The sequence below is a fragment of the Mustela putorius genome, unplaced genomic scaffold (genome assembly GCF_011764305.1).
Source record: "Mustela putorius furo isolate JIRA1106 unplaced genomic scaffold, ASM1176430v1.1 tig00003988_pilon_pilon_pilon, whole genome shotgun sequence".
NCBI lineage: Eukaryota > Metazoa > Chordata > Mammalia > Carnivora > Mustelidae > Mustela > Mustela putorius.
Window position 1 is genome coordinate 10,349,899 of NW_025422127.1, and position 22,613 is coordinate 10,372,511.

The 22,613-nt window shown below is 56.5% G+C and overlaps 3 protein-coding genes across 4 annotated transcripts; 1 reads left to right on the forward strand and 2 right to left on the reverse strand.

The window, feature by feature from the left end:
• The first annotated feature begins 20 nt into the window (after window positions 1-20).
• Window positions 21-2,789, forward strand: CDCA3 (cell division cycle associated 3). 2 transcript variants are annotated; one of them, XM_045071739.1, is made up of 6 exons: window positions 21-582; window positions 677-971; window positions 1,417-1,546; window positions 1,792-2,085; window positions 2,209-2,312; window positions 2,439-2,789. In XM_045071739.1, exons 2-6 carry the CDS (start codon window positions 852-854, stop codon window positions 2,595-2,597), a joined length of 807 nt encoding a protein of 268 aa, XP_044927674.1. In that variant the 5' UTR covers window positions 21-582; window positions 677-851; the 3' UTR covers window positions 2,598-2,789. The 2 variants fall into 2 exon arrangements, with proteins under 2 accessions (XP_044927674.1, XP_004766708.1); XM_004766651.3 differs by having other exon boundaries at window positions 796-971.
• Window positions 2,790-3,988: 1,199 nt separating this feature from the next.
• Window positions 3,989-10,618, reverse strand: GNB3 (G protein subunit beta 3). The gene is made up of 10 exons (XM_004766655.3): window positions 9,590-10,618; window positions 9,250-9,336; window positions 8,934-8,972; window positions 7,592-7,698; window positions 7,447-7,510; window positions 7,164-7,326; window positions 7,008-7,074; window positions 6,711-6,912; window positions 5,444-5,660; window positions 3,989-4,597 (listed from the first exon to the last, which is right to left on the reverse strand). The coding sequence occupies exons 2-10, from the start codon at window positions 9,304-9,306 to the stop codon at window positions 4,491-4,493; spliced, it is 1,023 nt and encodes a 340-aa protein (XP_004766712.1). The 5' UTR covers window positions 9,307-9,336; window positions 9,590-10,618; the 3' UTR covers window positions 3,989-4,490.
• A 186-nt stretch (window positions 10,619-10,804) lies between these two features.
• Window positions 10,805-22,061, reverse strand: P3H3 (prolyl 3-hydroxylase 3). Its single transcript, XM_004766659.3, has 15 exons — window positions 21,358-22,061; window positions 20,284-20,436; window positions 19,773-19,974; window positions 19,567-19,698; window positions 18,978-19,114; window positions 18,440-18,529; window positions 17,208-17,260; window positions 17,015-17,082; window positions 16,785-16,909; window positions 13,413-13,514; window positions 12,929-13,079; window positions 12,590-12,707; window positions 12,437-12,512; window positions 11,492-11,632; window positions 10,805-11,353 (listed from the first exon to the last, which is right to left on the reverse strand). The coding sequence occupies exons 1-15, from the start codon at window positions 21,853-21,855 to the stop codon at window positions 11,186-11,188; spliced, it is 2,214 nt and encodes a 737-aa protein (XP_004766716.1). The 5' UTR covers window positions 21,856-22,061; the 3' UTR covers window positions 10,805-11,185.
• Window positions 22,062-22,613: the final 552 nt, after the last annotated feature.

Consider the following 22,613-nt stretch of genomic DNA (forward strand, 5'->3'; position numbering starts at 1 on the left):
TTTCCTGGGTACTGTCCAATCGGAAAGTAGAAGGCCAGTTGTACTCTTGGTATTTGAACAGGAGCTGTCCAATGAGGCGGAGTATGAGAGGGTCGTGCCGAGTGATTGATAACTCCGTCAGCCAATAAGGATTACTGGCTCTGTCGCCTCAGAAAAATCTTCATAACTACATCTCCAGTTGGATCTGTACAAAATCACGTAAAAACTCATGACTCTATTTTTTTTTTAAATAAAATTTTTTGGGTTTTTGAAACTGAAGGTGTTAAAAGCGAAGACCGGCACGCCTCAAAGTCTTACGACGGACAGCTCCGAACCCGTTGCGGAACAAAAGTCCCCTGAGCAGGGCGGTGTCAGCCCTGGGCCAGCCGAGCCGCTGCTCATTGGCCCCACGGTTCTCATGATAGACATCGCCCCCGCCCAATGGCGTCCCGCACTGGAGGTGGGTCTCACAAGGAGGCCCAGAGGAGCCTGCGTCGGCTCCACCAATAGAGTCAAAGCAAGGGGCGTGGCGGGAGGTTTGAAACTCGGCGTCGGGAGTTGAGGCTCCAGCTGCGGTGCACCCAGACGAGGAATCGGGGCCTGGTAAGTGATTTGAGTTCATTAGCGAGTAAGTTAGAGGGCTCAGCGGGCCCAGAATGAGCCGGACTGTCAGTTGCACCAGTCATTATCTCCACAGAGGCCTCTGGCGGGGCGGCGGGAAGGCTCCTCGGCCGGGAACCGGGAAGATCGGGTGGTCTGCAGTCAGAGGTCAGACGTGGTCGCCGTAGTGGCTGAGACCTGAGTCATTTCTCACAGGCATCCCCTCCTCGCTCCCGGCCGGGCCCTGCCCCACCTTATTCCTCCTGGATGAGATGGGCTCAGCCAAGAGCGCCCCGGTCACCCCCGCGCGGCCTCCGCGGCACAACAAGCTCCTGGCCCGGGTGGCGGACCCGCGTTCACCCAGTGCCGGCATCCTGCGCACTCCCATCCAGGTACGCGGGGCCCGGGTGGGGGAGGCAGAGTCAGCCTTCGTGGGCCTCTGCCTAGCCTCGTTCTGAGAAAGCCCTCACGCCCTCCACTTTCTTTCTTTCTTTTTTTTTTTTTTTAAAGATTTTATTTATTTATTTGACAGAGAGAGATCACAAGTAGGCAGAGAGGCTGGCAGAGAGAGAGAGGAGGAAGCAGGCTCTCCACAGAGCAGAGAGCCGGATGCGGGGCTCGATCCCAGGACCCTGGGATCATGACCTGAGCCACCCAGGCGCCTCACACCCTCCACTTTCTAATCCGAGGCCCAGTTTTCCACTTTCTTAATCCGGATGGGGCAGGCTGAATGCCCGAGGGCTTTGGCCTTGCCTGCCTGGACTATCCACCAGGGCCTAGAGACCTGGGAGGGAAGAAAGAGTCCGGGTCCAGACTTGTAGCCTTTGGTTCTGCCAGGTGGAGAGTTCTCCACAGCCCAACCTACCAGCAGGGGAGCAGCTGGAGGGTCCTGATCAGGCCCAAGACTCAGATCCCCGCTCTCCTACCCTTGGCATTGCACGCACACCTATGAAGACCAGCACCGGAGGTAAATGGTGGGCCCAGGAAACTCTGGTAAGGCTGTCACCTAGGATTCGTGGGTTGGGCTAATAAAGCTATCTTCTCCATCCTCTTGCTTTGAACCAGTCTCACTCTTCTCTCAACGTTTCTCCTCTCACCTTGATTTCTCTCTTCCCGATCCCTCACCCACCAGGGCATGAATCCTAAAGCTCCTGTATCTTTTCCTGTTTGCTGAATGATTTGCCACTATCTCACTTGACTTCTCCCCTCTAGAACCCTCGAGCCCACTGGTGAAGCAGCTGAGTGAAGTATTTGAGACCGAAGCCCCCAGATCGAATCTGCCCCCAGAGCCTGTTCTGCCCTTAGAGGCAACTTCATCTTCTGAATTGGACTTGCCTCTGGGCACCCAGTTTTCCCTTGAGGACCAGACGCCACCCTGCAGCCAGGCTGAGCTTCCCTCCAAGCAGGTGTTCTCCAAGGAGGAAGCAGGACAACCCTCAGAAACCCCCATGGCCAGCCAGGGCTCGGACAAGCCTTCAAGAGACCCTGAGACGCCCCGATCTTCAGGTACAGAATCTAAGGGCAAGGTAGAGGGAAAAGAAACTGGGATAATGTCCACGGTTGAGTATAGAAAGAATAAACTGTAAGCCCCTAATTTTGGCTTTTGCTTTAACCCCTTACCCACCTTAGGTTCTAAGCACAATAGATGGAAAGCAAATGGCAAGGTACTAGGGAGATCTCCCCTCACCATCCTACAGGATGACAACTCCCCCGGAACTCTGGCACCACGACAGGTAAAGGGGGAGAGGGTGAAAACTTACTGACCAAGGCAGGCTGGAGGGTGGGAGGCCTTTTTACCAGATCTTCCCTCTCCTGAACAACCTCCCTTCCTCCTCCAAATCACATACCGCTTTTGGCAGGGTAAGCGGCCTTCTGCCCTGAGTGAAAATGCTAGGGAGCTAAAGGAAGGGGCCATTCTGGGAACTGGACGACTTCTGAAAACTGGAGGCCGAGTATGGGAGCAGGGCCAGGACCAGGACAAGGAAAATCAGCACTTTCCAAACTTGGTGGAGAACTAGGCTGAGCGTGGCCCCAGCACTGGCTTCACCAGGGGCAGAGTGATGTTGCGTCCCCTCCATCCCATCTTTTCCTGGGAGACTGGAAAGGCTCGTTGTCTTCAACCCCCCCTAAACTCCTGGCTCGGGGACTCAGCGCTTTCTTGGGCTTTGTGACTCATGTGTTTCTTGTATATTAAAGAAAGTGGTTTTAAATGATGTTTTTCAGTGTTCTACCTCAACCTTGCAGTGGGCTACTGTAGGTAGAGAAGCAGCCTGGGTAACTTGGGTTCCCTGTCTTCCAAGCCACTTTCACACACTTCCCATAAGTCCTGGTGTTCCCCAGAGCTCCGTCCTTGGCCTTTTCCTCTTGTGCTCCCTAGGTGTGCCCCTCCAGAACTTTAACTATCATTTACTTATATTTTGGTAATTTCAGGTCCCTCCAACTAGCCCTGACCTTTATCCAACTGCTCTGTAGGAACTACAGAGTCAGTTTGTCTGAAGTTGAAATTGTGCTCTTTCCTCCAAAACTCTTCCTCATACCCTATTCTCTATCCCGAGGAATAACAGCATTATCTCCCCTGTTGCCCAAACCTGGACCTTGGCCATTATCTTGAATGGCTCCCTCTTAATATCCCATACCCAAGCACTAAATCCTGGTGATTCTGTTATCTTTTATCTATTCCCCATCCCTTTCCTTGCCCCCCTGTCCTAACGCTCTTATTTTATTTTTTTTTTAAAGATTTTATTTATTTATTTGTCAGAGAGAGAGCGAGTGAGTGAGCGCCCGGGCAGGGGAAGCAGCAGGCAGAGGGAGAAGCAGGCTCCCTGCTGAACAAGGAGCCTGATGCTGGACTCGATCCCAGGATTCTGGGATCGTGACCTTAGCCAAAGGCAGCCAGCAGCTTAACCGACTGAGCCCCCAGGGGTCCCTCCTGCTCTAGATTTCGTGCCATCTCCCTCCTGCCTCGTTTTCCTCCAGTCTCCCCTCCCAACATTTCATCAACCTACACTGCCGCCAGGGTGACCTTTTGGAGAAACACAACTGACCGTGTGACTCCTCTGCTCAGAACTCTTCAATGGCTCCCCAGTGCCCTTAGGATAAAGTCTCCGCTGGTATTCAAGGTCTGCTATAATCGGATTCCTTCTCAGCATAACCTTCCTATACACACGCAGGTGGGCCAGTGGTAGTGAATCACTGGACAGATGCTACGCTGGCCACCTAGTGAATACTTTCTCCTGATCTGTCTCATGCCTTCTCCATGAGGCTTGGGCTTCCACCTCCCCCGTACTTTCTGCCCCCAAGCTGTTTGGTACCCAGCCTTTATCACTGCACCTGTAATAACTCATTACTTAAGTTGGGCCTGTGTCTTTTTGCAACAGAAGTGGGGCAGAAGCCAAACATCACAGACATACACCGGGCACTACGGTTTATTGCAGGTCCTTTAGGAGGGAAATAAAGAAGGTAGAAAGTGGAGAAAACCTGAAGAAGGGGGCCAGGATCCTAATGTGTGCCAGAGCCATAGTCACAGGACTGAGCACCCTCTGCCACCCAGGTCTGGACAAAGGTAGTGGCTCTGGGGAGGTGGAATTCCAGGGCCCGGGGCCTCAGACCAGAAGCCTGCCAGGCCCACCCGGTGCTGGTGAGGGGCCAGTTATCCTTGCTCAGGACAGGAGAAGCTGCAGGACCATGGAGAGGGGAGGCCATGGGAGGAGATGGGGCAGTTCTTTGCCCCTGTGTCCCTGATGCTGCCTCCCAAAGGCTTATTCCCCATTTTCCCCACTGCCCTCAAAGGATAAAGCTGGGTGGGGGGTGGCAGCTGGGGCATAGAAGAAAAAAACCTTAAAAGAAAATGGGGAAAGGGAGGGGGCTGCTGATCGTCTTCATGGCCTTTTACCTCCTCTCCTCCAGCCTCCTTAGTTCCAGACTTTGAGGAAGCTGTCCCAGGAGCCAGTGGCCACAGCCATCCCATCAGCTGTGACCCCCAGGCAGCTGACCCTGTTGTCATGGCCAGAGAGCATGCCTGAGGAAGAGGGAGACAAGTCAGCCTGTTAGCCCATGCTGCTTTGGCAAAGAGCACATGTGCGTCTGCAGGAATCCTAGGTTACATTGGCCATGGACTCTCAGCCTTTGGCGGGGACTCAAAGAGGATTACCCTAAGGGGCAGGGTTTCTCTTGAGGCCAATCTCTGTGGAGGGTGGGCTGGGGGTGCCGAGAGGGACAGGAGAGGTCGGCCACACCAGTGTGCTATGAAAAAAGCAAGGAGCACCTTGATGGACCCTAGAAAAGGGAGAGGTAGCTCTTTTGTCTCATTCCTGAGTTTCCAGAGGAAGAGACTGAGGCCCAGAGAGAAGTGACTTGTCCTCAGGCCTTCGGACCCTAAGCAACAGAATTCAGATTTGGATCCTGACTCTCTGGCCAGAGGTATTTTCATTCAGCACCTGGCCTCTCCCAAGAGAAGCCACACGATCTGATTCAGCTTCAGATCAGGGTGGTCCTCGTTAAGCCCCTAGGTTGGGGTGGCCTTGATTCGGCTTATTACAGTTCCCCGAGATTGCCCCTTGCTCCAGTGGATGGCCCTGACACTTAATAGGCCCTGGAAATCCAGAAGTGACTGGACATTCAAGTTCCACGGGTCTCAGGTGACACAGAGGCTCCTTTGGCAGAAAGCAGCTAGAGCAGTGGGTGGTGGAGGCAGGCCTCTAGAGATGAGGGTCCTAGGTTGGGAAACCAAGGGGGACTGGATTACAAGGGTAGAGCTCAGTGTCATTCAGTAATTAGGGCACAGGGGAAAGGGTCCCAGAAAAGAGAGCTAGTAGGAAGGTCCTTCCCGCTGAGGTGGCAGTAGGGGGGCGGGGCTGGCCCTTACCCACACGCTCACACTTCATGGAGTCCCAGACGTTGCAGTTGAAGTCGTCGTAGCCTGCAAAGAGCAGGCGGCCACTGAGGGAGAAGGCCACAGATGTGATACCACAGACGATGCTCTCGTGGGAGTAGGTTGTCAGCTCCTGGTCTGCTCGCAGGTCAAACAGGCGGCAGGAGGCATCATCCGAGCCTGTGCAGATGGCCTCTCCATTGGGGAAGAACTGAGGGTACAGGCAGCAAGGGGGTCAGGACTCAGACCTGGGTGGCCTGAGACCTCTCCCATCCTGAGGGCTCCAGGGCAAGCGCTTTCCCGCAGCCTCTGCCTATCCTGTCCCCGGCACTCTTCACCAATGACATTTGTCCCACACCAGCTGCATGCCAGTGGCTGCCCTACACCCTCCACTTGCCCCTCACTGCAGAGCTGAGCCGCAGGCAGGCATTATTTCCCTGTTGCCAGCAGGAGCACGAGGCTGAAGGAGGGTGGGCGGCTTGCCCAGGGTCACATGGCTAGAAGGGCGGAGGCTGTCCCCAACTCCGACTCTGGGCTCCTGGCTGGATCAGGGTGTGGACACATAGGGCCAAGGGCAAAGGCATGACCTGAATCTCATCACGCGGAAATGTCAGATAAACGGAGACAAAGCTTCAAGAAAATGGGGTGGCACTCTTTAAAGAGGTCAATGGCCCGAAAGACAAAAAAAGGTAGAAAAAAGTTTTTCGGGTTTAAAAGAAAGTGAAAAGATATAACAAGGGAATGCAATGCATGTTCCTAGTCAGAAAAAAACATGGCTTTTAAGGATATTCTTGAGATAACTGGTGAAACAAGAATGGATATAGGCTGTGGACTCTACTGTGTCATTATTCAATCTTATTTTAAGAATTATACTGCGACCGTGTTAGAGAGTGGCCTTGTTTTTAAGAAACACGTACTGAAGTATTTAAGGGATACAGAGGCATGGTATCTGCAACTTAGTCTCCAAAGAGGAAAAAAGAAAAGATAATAAAATATATCTAGGTGTCTGTGTCTGTCTCTCCATCCATCCCTCCCTCCATCTACGGAGAACAATAAGGCAAACATGGTCAAATGTCAAGAGTGAATATGGGTGAAGGGTAGATGAGGGCTGTTTGCGTGACTCATAGCCTTTCTGTAAGGTAAAATTATTCCCACCAGGGAAATTAAAAGGAGAAGGGGAGAGAACTAGGGAAGGAGTGCAGGATGTGTGGGGGTGCCCTGTGAGGATGTCTCGGGAGCTGGGGCGCAGAGGGGTGCTCACGCAGATAGCATTGATGTCCGACTCATGGCCAGTGAAAGTCTGCCGACAGGTTCCCTCCCGCACATCCCAGAGCTTGGCGCTGGCGTCACAGGCTCCCGAAATGAAGAGCTTGAAGTCAGGAGAGACAGCCAGACTCATGCAGTCCCCTGTGTGCCCCACAAACACTGTCTTCTGCTGCCCGGTCTCGATATCCCACAGAGCACTGGCGGGAGGAGGGAGGACGCTGTCACCCTGTCACAGAAAGGCCAGGACAGAGCCGCACCCCAAGGCCCAGCATCCACAGCGTTCAGTCCTCACCAAGTGGTGTCCCCGGAGCTAGTCACGATGTTGTTGTCATCCAGGAAGCGGCAGCAGGAGAGATAACCTGGGGGTGGTGAGGACAGCGCCCTGGCTGCAGAGCGGAGTCCCTGGGCCTCTCCCAAGAGGGATGGGCAGAGAGGGTCACTCACTCACCTGTGTGAGCAGAGAGCTCCCGGCTGACCTTGACATTGCCCTCACGGGACTTGAGGCTGTAGATGGAGCACATGTTGTCCAGCCCCCCACAGGCCACGAAGTTCCCTGATGGGGCGTAGGCACAGGTCATGACCCAGGAGGAGCGCAGCGGGATGGCATGCACCTGCAGGAGGGTGGGCAGAGGCAGGAGCTGAGCTGAGCTCCCGGGTGGGGAGGATGGAGGCGAGGAGGCACAATGTCCCCCAGGAAACGGAGGACAATGGGGGGCTGGTGAGGCCAGTACCTTATTGGTGGTGTAGGTGTCCCACACGATCAGCTTCCCATCTTGCGAGGCACTTACCAGCAGCCTGGGGACAGGGCAGCCCACGTCACCCAAGCCTCTCCTTTCTGCCTCCCATCCCCACCCCTGGGTGGCCCTCAAGCCTCACTTGGAATCGGTGGCCCAGTGCATAGCATAGATCTTGGCCAGGTGTCCCCTTAACGTCCGCCGTGTCCGCATCTGGACTCTTCCCACGACCTCTAGGCCCGACACCAGCTGCAAAAAAGGAGACACTAGAAATCAGGGTGAGTAGGGCACATGTCTGGATATCAGTGTCAAGGCCACCAAAATCTGGACCAGGTTCTGTTCAGGCTCTGGGGTCAGGCCCCCAGCCTTGGAGAAATATGTCCCTGCCCTGGGGCGGCTTCAACTGAGTGGGAGAGACCAGACATGGCCAGTGGCACATTGCCAAGTGTTTAAGAAGCACCTCTCCAGTGTGGGCTGCTGGAGGAGATGGGGGCGGGAGAGAGCTGTCCATCATGGACATACTCCCATCTTTACCAACTTCAAGCTGCCAGCCTGAAGTCACTGAACATGGACTTGGGAAGAGAGGCACACATCCACTGTCCTGAGGCCCTAGGAGGCCTGGTCCCACACAACACTGTGGCCTGTCCCACACGACACTCTGGCCTGGCTGTCTCTTCCACTGGCTTCCCTGGGGCAGCCAGGGCAACCCTGAACTGCACCTCCTGAAATTTGTGGTCCTATGGCCCTTACACTCCACCCAGTCTCTCAATTTAGGCTGGGGCTCAAGTCCATCCATGGCCTTAACTTGTCATTTACTTGCTTTGTTGTCCTGGGCAAGTTGCTTACCCTCTCTGAGCTTGTTTCCTCGTCTGTAGAATGAGGTTTATAGCATCAACTTATGGGGTTGTCATAGAAATTAAATGAAATTATGTATTGAAGCAACTTAGCCCAGTGTGGGGCTCACGGCAAGGGTTCGATATTCACTCTCACTATTAGTGTATTTAATCCGACATGAGATGCTGCCAACTCTACGAAGCACCATGCTTTTAGGTATCACTGAGAAAGGGAAAAAATGCTGCCAATTCTAATTGTAAGGCATTGCCTATTTTGGGCTGCATCTCAATCTCAGAGATGTCAAAATGTGAAAATACGTGACTTAGAATTGATGCAGTACACTATTAGGAGACTAGAAATCGCTCATAAGTCCATCCCTCGCTTCCTCCTCGCCACCCTGCGAGGGGGTATAACCATCCTCGCCTTCTGTTTGAGGACAGAGACAGCATCTGCAACCTTAGCTTCCAATAAGGGGCCTGGCCCAGAGCAGATCTCACTAAATGTTTGTTGAATGAATTAATTAATGCCGTTCCTCATTCCAAGGACACGCTGTACTAAAGCTCGGGCACCAGGCTGTTGCTGGTCAGGGAACTCCCCTCCTTTCCCCTCCCCGCCCCTGGCCCTGCTTCAGGGGGACAGGGAGGTCTCACCTCTGCCAGAGTAATGTCAGCGCAGGCTTTCCGGGCATCCTGGGGGGAAAGCAGCCATCAGGCGAGCATAAGGGCAAGGTGGGGGTAGTGGGTGCATGGGCCTCTGAGGCGGATGGGCTTGGGCCTAAGGGTTTGGGGGGCATCTCAAATATGAGACCCAAGTTCAGAAAGTCTCTGGTCACTTCCAGGTCAGGGGTCTCTGTGGTGTTGCTCAAGAGCTAATCCAGCCTCCTTCCCCCACCCCCAAGTCCACACTCCCTCGTGTCCCGGGTTCCATGTTTTCTAGGGTCCCCTGACAGGAGAGTTCTGGGGTTACAGCAATCTGCTTCTTGAGCTGCTCCGCTTCCTGCCGTAGTTGCTCCATCTCCCCCATGGCTGACTGGTTGAGGGGTAGCTCCGGCTCCTGTCAGGAACATAGGATAGGAGTGGGTGGTCCCCACCCAGCCATGTTCCGCCCCTTGCGCCCACTCCAGACTCAAGGCCTGGAGTCCACTACAAGAAGCAGAGAGATGCCTGGGGGGCAGGCCGCACAGCTCCCCACGAGCCCCTCCACGTCTGGAGTCCTGTACAGCCAAGCCTGGCCCTGCCCGAGCCCTCTCTGCAGCCTGCAGCCCCCAGCCCGCCCCGGCCCCAGAGCCACGCCAGCTCCCCCTTACTTGGACTCTGACTGGACCTCTCCCGGGTTTCCAGGCGCCTCTTCACTCCCTCAGCAGCGATGCCAACCCGTCACCTGCCCCAGCTCTGCTGCCAGAAGAGCTGGCCTGGCCTGGCCCCAGCTCTGGGTGGGTGGGGGGGGGTGGGGGGAGCACTGACAGAGAAGGTAGGGCCGACGACAACGATGACAACAACGTCAGGCAAATGAAATCAGCTGGCAACGGCGGGGGGGGGCGGGGGGAGAGGGCGGGAAGGGAGGTGTGTGGCTTCTAGAGAGACTTGGGCCCAGCCTGGGGTGGGGTAAGTGTGAGCAAGAGTGGGGGGCTATAAAGAGGAGCAGCCCCTCACCAGCCCTGTGGGGAGGAAGGGTTGAAGGGGTGCTTCTCTGGCCAGTCTCCTCGTTGGCAGAGATAAGAGCATCAGGCCCCATGGGATTAGAGCAAAGCTGTGAGGATTAAAGGTTGGGGTCTGGGAGGGGTACAGAGTAGTAGAAGCAACCACAGCTCCAGCCGCCCCCCCCCCAGCCCCAGCCCCCACCAATGCTGATGATTGTGGCAGTCAGGTCCTGCCTAGCAACCAGTCCAGGAGCCCGAATATGAGGGTGAGAGGTGGCCCATTATCGACATCCAAGATTTTGTCTCTAAGTTCAGGGTTGTGGGGAAGGGGGTTCAGGTGAATACGGGGAGGGTGCAGGAGCTGAGATTAGATGGGACTGATCTGGATAATCCTTCTTCTCAACAAACCCTAACCAGCTGCCTCTGGGTCTGATCCTGGGGGGTTGGGGGGATGGGGAAAGGTACAGGGGATTCAGAGAGAAAGACTACACAGGGTTGGCCCTGCTTTGAGTGGACCAAGGGTGGGAAGTGGAGCGCAACCCCAACCCGGCTTCCATCTGGGTTTGGCCCACTCCTTGCCCCCATGACTCACGGAGTCCTGACAGGGTTGTGAGGCTGGAATCAGAGGATCAGGCTGCCCTACGTCTTGGCTGAGCTCAGAGAGGGAAGACAGGGCTTAGAGTCAGAGGCCCAAGGAGCAGCTGTCAGGAGTTTGGGTCCATTTGCATGTGGGGAGCAGGTGGCTGAGATTTCCCTGACAAATCACAGGCTTTGAGAGGCCCCGCCTCTGGGAGGCCCAGAGACACCTGTCTCCTCCCAGGCCAGCCACAGCCGCTCCCCTGATGCAGACACCACAGAAACCATGATACCCTTGACTGGCCCTTGATTGAGGGATCTTCAGTTCTTTATTACATGCTGGGACAGGGCCCTGGGTTTAGCCTCCCTCTCATCCTCCACATGTGAAACAGTCAGGCCCTCTCCCCTGCCACTTCTTTCTAGGAAGGGATTGTGTCCTCAGTCTGTCCTAGGTCTTTCCTCAGACTGGAGGTCCATCAACCAGGCCTGGTGTGCTTTAGGCTAGTCAGTGCAGTGTCCTCTGCGTCCAGGGCTGGACAGCCCTTGTGATCCCCAAGGTAGGAGGGGTGCAGGGACAGAGAGCTCACTGTTCTGCTCCCGTCACATGGGGGCTTCTCGTGGGTCCTGGCATCAAGATGGTCCTTCACCCGTCAAGTGGCCACATCCCCGAGGAGCTGGCTCAGTCCTTCACAGTTCCTCTCGGACCCGAGGCGGTTTCCCAGCCTTGTCCTGGACCTGCGGAAGCCTGCGGCTGGGGGGTTCTGGAGAAGGGTCTCTGCTGGGCATTTCTTCCTCTTCCTCCTCCTCTTCCTCCTCCTCTGGCTCCTTCAGCAGCTCTTTGGCTTCTGTCCACTCCTGAGCGGTTGGAAGGAGAGCATGGCCCAATCCCCTGCGTCACCTTGCCCCCAGGACCCTCAGTGGGATGTCCTGGCCCCGCCCCTCATCCTTCACACACCAGGAGGGAGAGAACTTCCTGCTCCCGTTCCTCCTCACCTGCTCCCTGTGCTCAGGTGCCCACGTGTGCCACAGGGCCAGGGCGCAGCGCCGTCCCCGAGTCACAGCCCACACACCATGGGGATTCTCTCCACCGGAGCTAAAGGCCACGAGGCGTCCACAGCGAGGACGAACCTGAGCCTAAGGGGTAAGAGCAGGTTCAGTGCCACAGAGGGGGGCTCTCAGAGAACTTGGCTTTGACTCCCTAACGCCAGGAGGCGGGCCAGGGCGCAAGAGTTCAGCTCTCCTGCCCGTCACTTCCCACTCCTTAATTCAGGGACGCTCCTGCGGGGGAAATGGGAAGTTGCCTCCACTTGGGGAGCACAAACACCAGACTGAGGCTAGAGGAGTCGGAGCCAAAGGAAAGGGGCCTTCACAGAGGGCCTCCCCACCCCCTGCCCAGGCCTTGACTTTCCCTGCCCAAGCTTTGAACCTCAGGTGTGACGCAATCTGAGGGCATGGACGCGGTATCAGGCTCTGGGGATTGAGGATAAGGATCTTGGGGACATTCTTCCACCTCGGGGAGACCAGGGGTCATTGGTAGCTGGTGGCGGTTAGCAGAGAAGGAGGTGGCTGGGTAAGACAGAGCAGTAGATGACGGACAATCACTGTCCTACTCCTTCTGTCCAATTCCAGCCCCTGGTTTCTACCTGGACTAGGACCTTGGGGACATGTGCGCTTTACCCACCCTCCTTGAGGGAGTGAGGCAAACACTGAAGGCAGGGTTTGGAGGGGCCACTGACATCTCCCGGGGAGCTGTAATCCACTTCCGCCAGAACCCCCAAACCCAGACAAGTGGTGGACAGGGCCGGGGAGGCCAGGAAAGGAAAAGATTAAGGGGGACCCAGCCATTTCCCTGCATTTGCCTCTGGGAAGCTTCTGTTTTGAATTCAGAGCCCACAGCTGGGCTCTCCACCACACCCCCACGCCCCCCACCCAGCTTACTGTGACCGTGAGGGCATTGGGCTGTGTGAAGAACAGGTCCCCACCATGGAAGTCATCATTGAGGTAGAGGAGCCCACTGCAGAGGAAGAAGGGTGGCAGACAGTGAGACCCCAAATCGGGTCCACCTGCCTGACCGCCTGGGGGTCTGCCCACCTGTAGTCTCGATAGGTGTAGGCTGGGGGCTCCCGCCAGCACTCCCCAGTGTCAGGGTCCAGAACGCAATTGTCTGCATGGACCGGGTGACTGAGGTCCATGCGCTGGTCTTGCTCGCCTGGGAAGCAGAGGGGCCTGGTGAGTGCCCCAGTGCCCATCCACTGCCGCCCACACTCACCCTGCACCTGCCGGGACCACAGCTGGCCGGGTCAATCGCTGGCCCTCACCCGGGCGAGGGAGTCAGAGAGCCCACCAGGGGTGGATGCAGAGGGGGTGCAGGGCCCAACCCAGGGCCGGGGCTGGGGCTGGGGAGGAATGGCTAGGCTCCCTGGTAGTTACCTTCTATGGCGCTCCGGCACACCAGGTGGGTGAAGGAAAGATGCAGGGGCTTCTCTGGGGAGAAGTAGGCCTGTGTCAAGGTCCTCACACGCTCGCTCACCTCCAGAAGGAGCTTAGCCCCCTGACTGCCCACGGCCCCAGCCTGGGCCAGCTGCAAGCCAGGAAAGGAAGGGCAGGAAAGGAGGGGGCCAGGGAAGGGCAGGCCTGCCCCAGCCCCTGCCCTACTTCCATGCTCTCCACCCACGGGTTTGGCCTCAGCGGCCAGCTCTGTCCATCACCCCAAACTGCTCCTTCCATTGGCTCTGCGACCATCACCCAGGTCCCTAGGTCTCAGAATACCTCCCCTCCCACCGCCCTTGACTCTAGGCAGGGGACTCAGGCACTCTCAGTCCACAGGAGATGCCCAGGTCTGGGAGCCCAGCCCCCTGCCTACCCTCTTCTCCAGTTCTGGGCATCAGCCCAGGGAACAGGGGTCTCCTCTCACCTGTGCAGCCTTGAGCACCGTGAGCCCTTCGAAGCGCTCATGGGGGGTGTGAGGGGAGCGGCGGCCACGATAGCCAGACCTGGCTCCAGCCTCAGCAGCGTCCTAAGGAGGAAGAGAGGCGGCCGGGGAGTCTCACTCTCTGGGTCCTAGGCCATCCCCACATCACTGTCCACAGGGCTGCAAGACCTTCCTCCAATCCTCCCACTCCCCGGAAGGGGCCAGAGGCCCCCAGGGTTCTCTGCTGGCTCTCTTCCCTGAGCTGCTGCCCCTTCCCACAGAGCAACTATTTTCAGGCCTATATTGTCACTCTCTGGTAAAGATCTGGAATTCCACTGGCCTACGGGGCTGTGCCCAGAACTCTGGAGAGCTTCCTACAGCAGGGAAGGGGCCTTTGAGAGAGTAAGGCCTGTTGGGGAAAGGGGGCAGGAAGGGCTTGATCATTCATTCCCGATGACCCAAGGTTAGAGGAGTCTTTCCAGAAACAGGGCCCCAGCAGGAAGTTTGACAGGCCAGGTTCTGGCTAGCTCAAGGTGGCTCCCCATCGGCCGAGGTGCCTCTCTCTGACACCCTTGACATACTCTTGGAGGATGTGAGAAACCTGGATGCTCAGCCCCAACTACCACCTACATGAATCCCATCACATGGGTGTCTCCTGATATTTGAATGTCCCTTTCCTGACACCTATTCTTTTGGCTGCTTTTTGTAACCACTACCCAGTTATCCTGTATATAAACCCCATCTCTGAGAGACCACCTACTCACCCAAGCCATCTAACCTTCCATTCTTGTATTTATTCATTCAATAAATTTGTACTGAGCACTTCCTATATGCCAGGCACTGTTCTAGGCACTGAGGACACAGCCGTGAACACACTCTCACGCAGTTTATATTCTGAGTAAACAAATAAACAAACCATATTTAAGGAGCCACTTGAATACGTGAGAGAAAAAAATGTTCCTGGCTTCAGAAACCACAAGTGCAAAGGTCCTGAGGCCAGAATGAATTTAGTGTGATGAACAGAAAGGAGGGCCGATCCTTGGAGTTATTCCTGACTCCAACCTTCCGTTGTCTTCCACCTAGATTTAGCCCTGAACTTCTCTATATTTGACTTTCTAAATATTTCTCATCTGTCCACCTCTCTTCACTCCCTTGAAATGAGGACCTAACCTAAAGCCATGGCACTCCAGCATCACCCAGAAGCCTCTCCTCCTTCTTTTCCCCGTGCATTCTCCACAGTGCCACTAGAGGGATCTCACGGCTTCCTCAGGATGGTGACCCCAGACCCTACTCCATCTAATGCACGCGTGTGGAAAACCTAACCCCTCCTTAAATTCTCCTATGAGCTGTCCACCACGGACCAACTCCTTGGCAGGGGACAGAAGGCCCTTCGTCACTGCGCCTGTGCCTCCACCTCTGGCTTCTCTCCCCTATACTTTCTCTGGATAGCATATAGCCTGAGGACACAGCAAGCGCTAGTCCTGAGCACTTTTTTTTTTTTTTAAGATTTTATTTATTTATTTGACAGACAGAGATCACAAGTAGGCAAAGAGGCAGGCAGAGAGAGAGAGGGAAGCAGGCTCCCTGCTGAGCAGAGAGCCCGATGTGGGGCTCAATCCCAGGACCCTGGGATCATGACCGGAGCCGAGGCAGAGGCTTAACCCACTGAGCCACTCAGGCGCCCCCGAGCACTTTTTATATTCTCCAAAAGTGTTACCCAGGACTACCTGGGTAATAAAAACCCTAAAAGAACCCACTGTAGTTAGCCCCATTTTACAGATGAAGGAACGAGGCTCAGAGACATTAAAATACGTTGCACGAGGTCACCCAGCCAATCACTGCTGGGGCTGACACATGTTCTTTACTCCCGGAGTTTTCCTCAGTGGTCAGAGGCCCCTCCATCTTCTTTCTTAGGGCCTGGCTCTCCTCCCCTTCTCTGCCTTGTTAACTCATCCTTTTTTTTTTTTTTTTAAAGATTTTATTTATTTATTTGACAGAGAGAAATCACAAGTAGGCAGAGAGGCAGGCAGAGAGAGAGAGAGAGAGGAGGAAGCAGGCTCCCTGCAGAGCAGAGAGCCCGATGTGGGACTTGATCCCAGGACCCTGAGATCATGACCTGAGCCGAAGGCAGCGGCTTAACCACTGAGCCACCCAGGCACCCTTGTTAACTCATCCTTAAACCTGAGCTCAAGGGGCACCTAGGAGACTCAGGCAGTAAAGCATCTGCCTTCAGCTCAGGTCATGATCCTGGAGTCGCCGGAATCAAGTCCTGGGATCAAGTCTTGTGGCTAGCTCCCTGGTGGCCAGGTCCCCGCTAAACAGGGAGTCTGCTTCTTCCTCTGCCCCTCCCCACCTGCATGCGTGCATGTGTGCACTCGTGTGCATAAGTGTACACCCCCTCTCTTGCAAACAAATACATAAAATCTTTTAAAAAAAAAGGACAGTTTGAATGCGCCCCTCAAATGCCCCCCCCCAAGAAAGCCTTCTGTGACTTGGCATTTCAGCACTTATATTTGGCTGAGTACATACTGCTTTTTTTTTTTTTTTTTTTTTAAGATTTTATTTGACAGAGATAGAGATCACAAGTAGGAAGTGAGGCGGGGGGGGGGGGGGGGGGGGGGGGGGGGGGCGTGGCAGAGCAGGCTCCCTGCCGAGCAGAGAGCCCAACACAGGGCTGGATCCCAGGACTCTGAGATCATGACCTCAGCCAAAGGCAGAGGCTTAACTCACTGAGCCACCCAGGCGCCCCAAAGGTACATGCTTCTTGTAGCCACCCTCCCCACCCCCGCACCCCCGTCTACCAATATGTCTCACTGTCTGATGCCTCCTCTATCCAGGGAGCTCCTGAACGCATGTCTGAGATTACCTACCTCCCCGCTGGAACCCAGCAGTTCTGAGTACACAGCAGATACTCCGTAAGTGTGTGTAGAAGGCAGGCTAACCTAGAATGAAGATGGAAGCTTCCCGAAATGGCGGACTCAGCCTGGTCGATATGGATCATTCCACCCAAACTCGCAGGGGATTCAACGGGTGGGGAGAGTAACCCGTATGCCCCCTCAGCCGCTGGCCAAGCCTTAATTAAACTCTTGGCCAACTAACCAAGGAATCCTCACCTGCACACTCACTCTATTTTATGCCCTTATGTTTTGTTTTGTTTTGTACTTTCTAAGAATTTCTCGCAAGATCCTTCTGTAAAGAGTGTCCATCCACCCTATGCCAGCTAAGTTGAAAGGAAAAGAACATGTTCCACCGTGGTGGGGGGGGGGGTGCGGGCAAGCGCCAAAGCTGCTGGAGAACCAGAGAGGGCAAGAGGGGGATGCTGTGCCAGAGGTCCCTAAACAGCCGAGGGTGCCACCTACTCACAGGTCTTCTTACCTTGGCCAGCTGCAGCAACACCCCGCACTCGGTGGGCGTGAGCAGCCCGTCCAACACCACCCGCTCTGACCCATTCAGCTGTCTTGCATCCTGGGTCAGGGTGACTCCCTCCAGGAGGAGCACATCTGCAGGAGAAGGGACAGGGCAGAGGGGGGTTGAGCGCCCCCTGAGGGCAGACCCATCGGGCCAGACCCTTGAGGCTCCTGCTTCCTGCTCTCCCAGGGACCTACCCTTCCAGTGAGTCAAGGGCTTCGGCTGTGGCGGCTCATGGTCCCAAGGCCTCTTCTCTTGATCCTCTCTCAGGGGTGAGAGATGTGCTCAGTGCATGCCCGGCCTTGCAGACCCATCTTCCCCAGACCTCCCAGGACCCCTCCCTCGCCTTCAGCTCAGGCCAGTCCCCTCCTACCATAGGGCATCTCCTACCTGAGCTTTTCTCTAAGTGCCTCGGGGATGACAGCTGCTGGAGTCCAGGGATCCTGGGAGAGCCAGGAAAAGTGCCATCACCCACCAAGTCCAGCCCAAATTCCTGACATTATTCGACTCCAAACTACCACACTGAGGTCCTCCAGCTTCCAGGAGGAAGGCAGAGGTGGGAAAAGCTCTGGCCTCATTGTCCGGAGCCCCGGGAGCTGGGCCAAATTCCACCAACATCTGCTCGTGTGGCACTACTGATCAGGTGGTTTTCTAACAGCTTCTTCCATGGAAGCGGAATGCGTGGAGATTTTTCATGTAAGGTTCACAACATTACGTATTAATGTGCCTATTTTGCAGTGGAAGAGACTCAAAGACACAGAGAGGTAAAGTAACACGCCCAATAACACACAGCTAGCAAGTGACAAAACTGGGATTCAGACTAGCTTTCGAAGGGTACCGGGGTCTCTGTTGGTAAAGCATGTGACTCTTGATCCTAGGGTCCTGGGTTCCAGCCCCATGTTGGGTGTGGGACCTACCTAACATACACACATAGATATATACTAAACTAGCTTTAGAGTCCACACTTGGAGCCAGCGGTTCTCAACCAGGGAGAATTTGTCCCCCAGGGTTAGGCAATGTCTGGAAACATTTTTGATTGCCACGACTCAGAGATTACTTTTGATATCTACCGGGCAGAGGCCAGGGAAGCTGCTGAACGTCCCACAAACCCCAGGCAAAGAATGATCCCCTACAAAGAATGATCAGGTCAAAATGTCAATGGTGCCAAGAAGATGGGGAAAATGCTTTATGTTATTGTCCTAGCAGAGAACAAACCCTCTGCCCTTCAGTTTCCTCATAACAACAACAACAGTAAACAAAGCAGCAGGAACAGAGCCTTCCCTACTATGTAGCAAATGATATGGCTTCAATAGTTCTATGAGAAAGGTCTGATGAGCCCATTTTACAGGCAAGGAAATTGAGGCGGAGGCAAGTGAAGGTCCAGAGCTTATTTATGGCAGAAAAGAGACCAACACTTAGGCCTGCATGACCCCAAAGCCACCCTCTACTACAGGCACCCGCCTCTGTCCCTGAGACACTGCAGACTCCTCTCCAAGTGTCCCAGGGGTGTGGGGACTGGGAAGCCTTGTTGCAAACCGCAGTGACATAAACGTAGGGCATCACTGTTCCCTTCCTCCTGGGGGAGCACCAAGTGGCAGGATGGGACAAGGGGAGATACTCACAGGATCCTGGAAGCTGGCCCCTAGGTGCTCCATGGCATAGTACAGCTGTCTCTTCTCCCCCAGGGATCGTAGGATGAAGCGCTGGATGTCCTGAGGTGGGGTGGGCATCAGGGGGAAAGGGGTAAGGTGAGGAGTGAGGAGAAGTCGAGTGGGGCAGGGAAGTTAAGGCATGGCAGGCCCAGGTTCTAGGGGTCAGCCTGCACGCTCCTAAACCCTTCCCTGTGCCTTCCTGTTCAACAGTTTCAGGGTATCTGTGCTCAATGTGTGTGTGTGGGGGGGGTTTGGGGGAGGGAGTGCCTGTGGCACAGGAAGGCACATGAGGGAGGGCAAGTAGGGGTGAGGTGAGGGCAAGAGGGGAAGGGCTGGCACTTGGACTCAGAAAGTCAAGTCTGCAATGGGGAGCAGGGAGGGGAGACAAGACAGATGCTGGGCTTGGGGTTGCCTGTGGTGCCTAGCTGTGGGGACAGAGTCAAGGCTACTTCTCAGTTCTATTTGATTTAGGGTTACCTCATAGGGTGAGCATGGGGCAGAGGGTTACCTCTCGTGGACCGAGGCCAGGTCTCGGCTCTCCCAGCTGGGCCTGGTACTCATTCAGAGCCTTCTTGGCAGGCTCGTCCTCCGGGTAGAAGAGCAGAACACTCAGGACATTTTCCACAGCCTGGGACAGATTCCCCACTGGAGACAGAGCAGTAGGGCGGGGTGGGGCACAGAGTGAGAATGGCAGCGGTCCCCGGGCAGAGGCAGGGAAAACAGGTGGACAGAGGCAGAGCCAGAAAAGTGGTCTCCTGACGCCAAACAACTCCAAAACTCCCCTCCCACCTGGCCAACGCAGTCAGCCATCGCTTCTTTCCAAAGCTCACTCAAACATACCTGGGCAGGATAGGCAGAGTTCAAAGGGAAGGAAGAGAGAAGGGAATTAAAGAAGATGAGAAGCAGCAAGGGCAGAAGGACCTTTCCATAACGGTGCCAAAGGAGAGCCAGGGAGAGTCCTCCTGACCAGCTACAGATTGAGAGACAGATGGGAGGGATGAAGAGAATGAGGCTCAGGATATGGACAGAGAGACAAACCTTCACTTCCCCTGTTTCCAACCCCAGTCACCCCCAGGGCTCACCCTTCCCCAACTGACCCTGAGCATGGGCCTCGTGCAGCCGCCTCAGCTGACTGGGAAGGAAGTCAGGGACAGGGAAGCTGCGTCCAGGACGTGTGGCCATGTCTCCCACACAGCGCTGGCGGCACTGCAGGACCCGAACCCAGTGGCCTGCAGACAACACACGTGAACCATTTGGCTTGCAACACTCTTTTCCGTGGGGCTGTGAATCCCCAGCTCCTTACCGGCAATGGTCTCATAGAGGCCCCCCTGGCTCCCAGCTCCTTCCTCCTCTTCTTCCTCCCTCTGCTGCTCCTCGGGCCCCTCACAGCCAGCCCGGCAGCTCTCCATCTGGGCCAGGCTCTCCTGCAGGGCCTCCTCCAGCCTGGGCAGTGCCAGTCCTGCCTCCTGGCGCCCCAGTAGCTCCAGGCCATCGTCATAGGCTGCCTGTGGGGGAGGGGAGTGGACAGTCACCCGAGCTCCTGGAGGGAGGGTGCCAAGCAAGACTGGGAAGCAGAAAGAAGGGGAGGGGTATTGGTCACATCTGGGGCATGGACTCCAGGTCCCACTTCACCTTGGAGAATACAGGGCCTCAGGATCAGAATGGACATACAAAGGACTTTAGGGATCCTTGGGAAGGCCTAGAGAGGGACTCTCCAGGCAGGGTTACCAAGGACAGTACTCAGGTCTCCTGATGCCTGGGCCACACAGGTCCCAGTCCAGTGAGCCCTGTCTACCTGGCCAAAGGTGTCTCACCCAGTGTGGTGGTGTCTCCAGGTCCCGGAAGCTTTGTGGCCGCACCCGGGACATGCGTCTGTACTTAGCCATGTCCTCCCGCATCTGCAAGTGTGTTGGGTTTGCTACAAAGAAGGTGTGCGCTGCAGCCGCTGCCAGGTCCAGCTTCTTCAGCTGAGAAGCAGGGAGGATGAGGGTCAGTGCCCTCCTGCAGGGGTGTCAGACCTCTGCCCACTCACTGCCGCCCCCCACAACCACACCTGGAACTGCCCCAGAACCTTATGGAAGACTTGTCAGTCAGAACTGATTACTTCCCAACCTCCAGAGCCCCCAGAAACCAGTACACTGGGGAAGCTCAGGAAAGAAGGGTTTGAAGACTTTGGAGTGGGTGCCATACCGCAGAGGCAACTCAGGGTCTCCCTTTGGTAGACAAGGCGGCGAGTGATGGCTAAAGTGATGTGGGGAAGTGGGGGGAGACCCGAGCGACCGGCAAAACCCGCAGGTCTCTAGGACCCTGGGCTGAGGTGTGTGTGACCAGCCCCCCCAACCCCAGCCACGTAGGCAAGAGCTACCCAACTGGTAGCTGCGCAGTGTCCACTGCCCGCCCCGCACATGCTCGGCGTCAGGGCACATGCTCGGCGTCAGGGCGGAGGAGCCGTGACCCTGCCCCGCAAAGCCTCACACTCAATTCCTCTCTCCCCGTGCTTCCTGTGCCGCTGCGGGGTTCCTCCATCCCCTCCACTTCCCTCCTAGGAAGAGGCGGCTATCATTCCACGTAGATCTCAGGAAGACCTAACGTTTCAGGCCCCTTCCCTCCATCTCCAATCTGGTCCCCACCCCCTCAGGATTCCATCCAGCCCCGCTCCAACTCTGCTCCCACTCTCCCTTAAGCTGTCCCTCGGCGACCTCAGTGGGTACTTGACGCCGTTTGGATGGGACAGACTCACAAGGAGAGTGTCCGCTGACCGCCCCCACCCCCCAGCCCCACCCCGAGGCCCGGGCGCCGGCATTCCGCCCCCTCCCGGCAAGCTCCAAGTAGCGGCGCAGCACGGGTCAGGGCAGGACCCCCGAAAGGGGCCCGGGCGGCTCCCGCACCTGGTAGTAGGCCCTCTGCAGGTAGTTGTAGGGCTCCCGGCGGCGGAAGGCGTCCCGCAGTGCGCTCCCCACGCGGAGCCGCGCGGTGCCCCCGGGGCCCAGCCTCTGCGCCCCGCACTGGGTCAGGCACTCGGCCCGGCGGAGCGCCGCGCGGAGCAGCAGCCGCTCCCAGGCCCCCTGCGCAGAGCCGGGCCCGGAGTCAGGCCCCGGGGCGTCAAGCAACACGGCGGGGAGAGCGGTCCCCGGCTCGGCCGCACAGCGCGCCCCGCAGTCCTGCCGCGCGCGGCCCAGCGCCGCCTGGCTCCGCAGCGCCTCCCGCAGCAACGCCACCGCCGGCGCCCAAGCCCCGGCCGCGTAGGCGCGCAGCCCGTCCGCGTACAACAAGTCGGGGGCCTGGGGCGGCGCCCCCGGGGACAGCGGGACCAGGCCTGGGGGCTCGGGGGAGCCCGGCGGGGGCAGCAGCAGCAGTAGCAGCAGCAACCGGAGGAGCCGGAGCATGGTGCCAGGGGCGCCGGCCGGCTGCCTAAGCGGAATGCGGGAGCCGAGAGGGAGAGAGAGGGAAGGGGGGAGGAAGAGGGAGGGGAAAGGAAGGAGAGATGGAGAGGAGGGAGGAGAGGAAGAGAGAAGGAATGAGCGGGGCCACGGAGAGCTGATGCGGCCCAGACTCAGCCCTGGCAGAGGCCAGTGTGAGAGCCAGAGAAGTCGGGAAGCCTGGCAGAAAGTGGAGAAAGCAGTGTTTAAGAGGAGGGACAGTGTGGGACGAGGAACAGGCCCTGAAGAACAGATGGCAAACGGCTGGGACTGGAGCGGGACTTGTGCTTTGGAAAACATCCTGGGAAGCCTCTTAGGACCCTTGACTCCAACCCCTGGGCCCATGGGGTCAGAGTAACCCTGCAGCTGTGTTCCTCTCCGCTCTGTGCCTGCCCTACCTCCACTCTTGGGTCCAGGACAAGGAGAGTGGATACCTCCCCCACACCCTCTTTTTTGGAAAAAGAGCCTTAGAATGCAGCATGAGATGCAGGCCTGTGACACCAACTCAGGCAAATCCTTTCCTGCCCAGAAAGTGAGGCCTAGGTGGATCTGGGGGAAGGAGGGGAGTTGGGGCATGGCACCTGGAATCCCACTCTGAAGCTACTTCACAAATCTGGACAGAGATCCTTCACACCCCAAAGCAGCAAACTTGAGTGTCTCCCCATGCCCACGTCCATGCCCAGCACAAGATGCTCTTATAAGCCTGTCCCTCTGCATGTCTTCAT

Bases quoted from the DNA above. Each gene is read 5' to 3' on its own strand.
- CDCA3 (XM_045071739.1), top strand. From the start codon at position 852: ATGGGCTCAGCCAAGAGCGCCCCGGTCACCCCCGCGCGGCCTCCGCGG. The intron at 1,547-1,791 runs GTAAATGGTGGG...TCTCCCCTCTAG, and splicing joins TATGAAGACCAGCACCGGAG to AACCCTCGAGCCCACTGGTG. The intron at 2,313-2,438 runs GTAAAGGGGGAG...CGCTTTTGGCAG, and splicing joins GAACTCTGGCACCACGACAG to GGTAAGCGGCCTTCTGCCCT.
- GNB3 (XM_004766655.3), bottom strand. From the start codon at position 9,306: ATGGGGGAGATGGAGCAACTACGGCAGGAAGCGGAGCAGCTCAAGAAG. The intron at 7,327-7,446 runs GTACTGGCCTCA...ACCCTCCTGCAG, and splicing joins ACACCTACACCACCAATAAG to GTGCATGCCATCCCGCTGCG. The intron at 7,075-7,163 runs GTGAGTGAGTGA...CACCACCCCCAG, and splicing joins GGAGCTCTCTGCTCACACAG to GTTATCTCTCCTGCTGCCGC.
- P3H3 (XM_004766659.3), bottom strand. From the start codon at position 21,855: ATGCTCCGGCTCCTCCGGTTGCTGCTGCTACTGCTGCTGCTGCCCCCG. The intron at 20,437-21,357 runs GTGCGGGAGCCG...CCTGCTTCTCAG, and splicing joins TGCAGAGGGCCTACTACCAG to CTGAAGAAGCTGGACCTGGC. The intron at 17,083-17,207 runs GTAGGAGATGCC...CTCACCCCTGAG, and splicing joins GCACTTAGAGAAAAGCTCAG to AGAGGATCAAGAGAAGAGGC.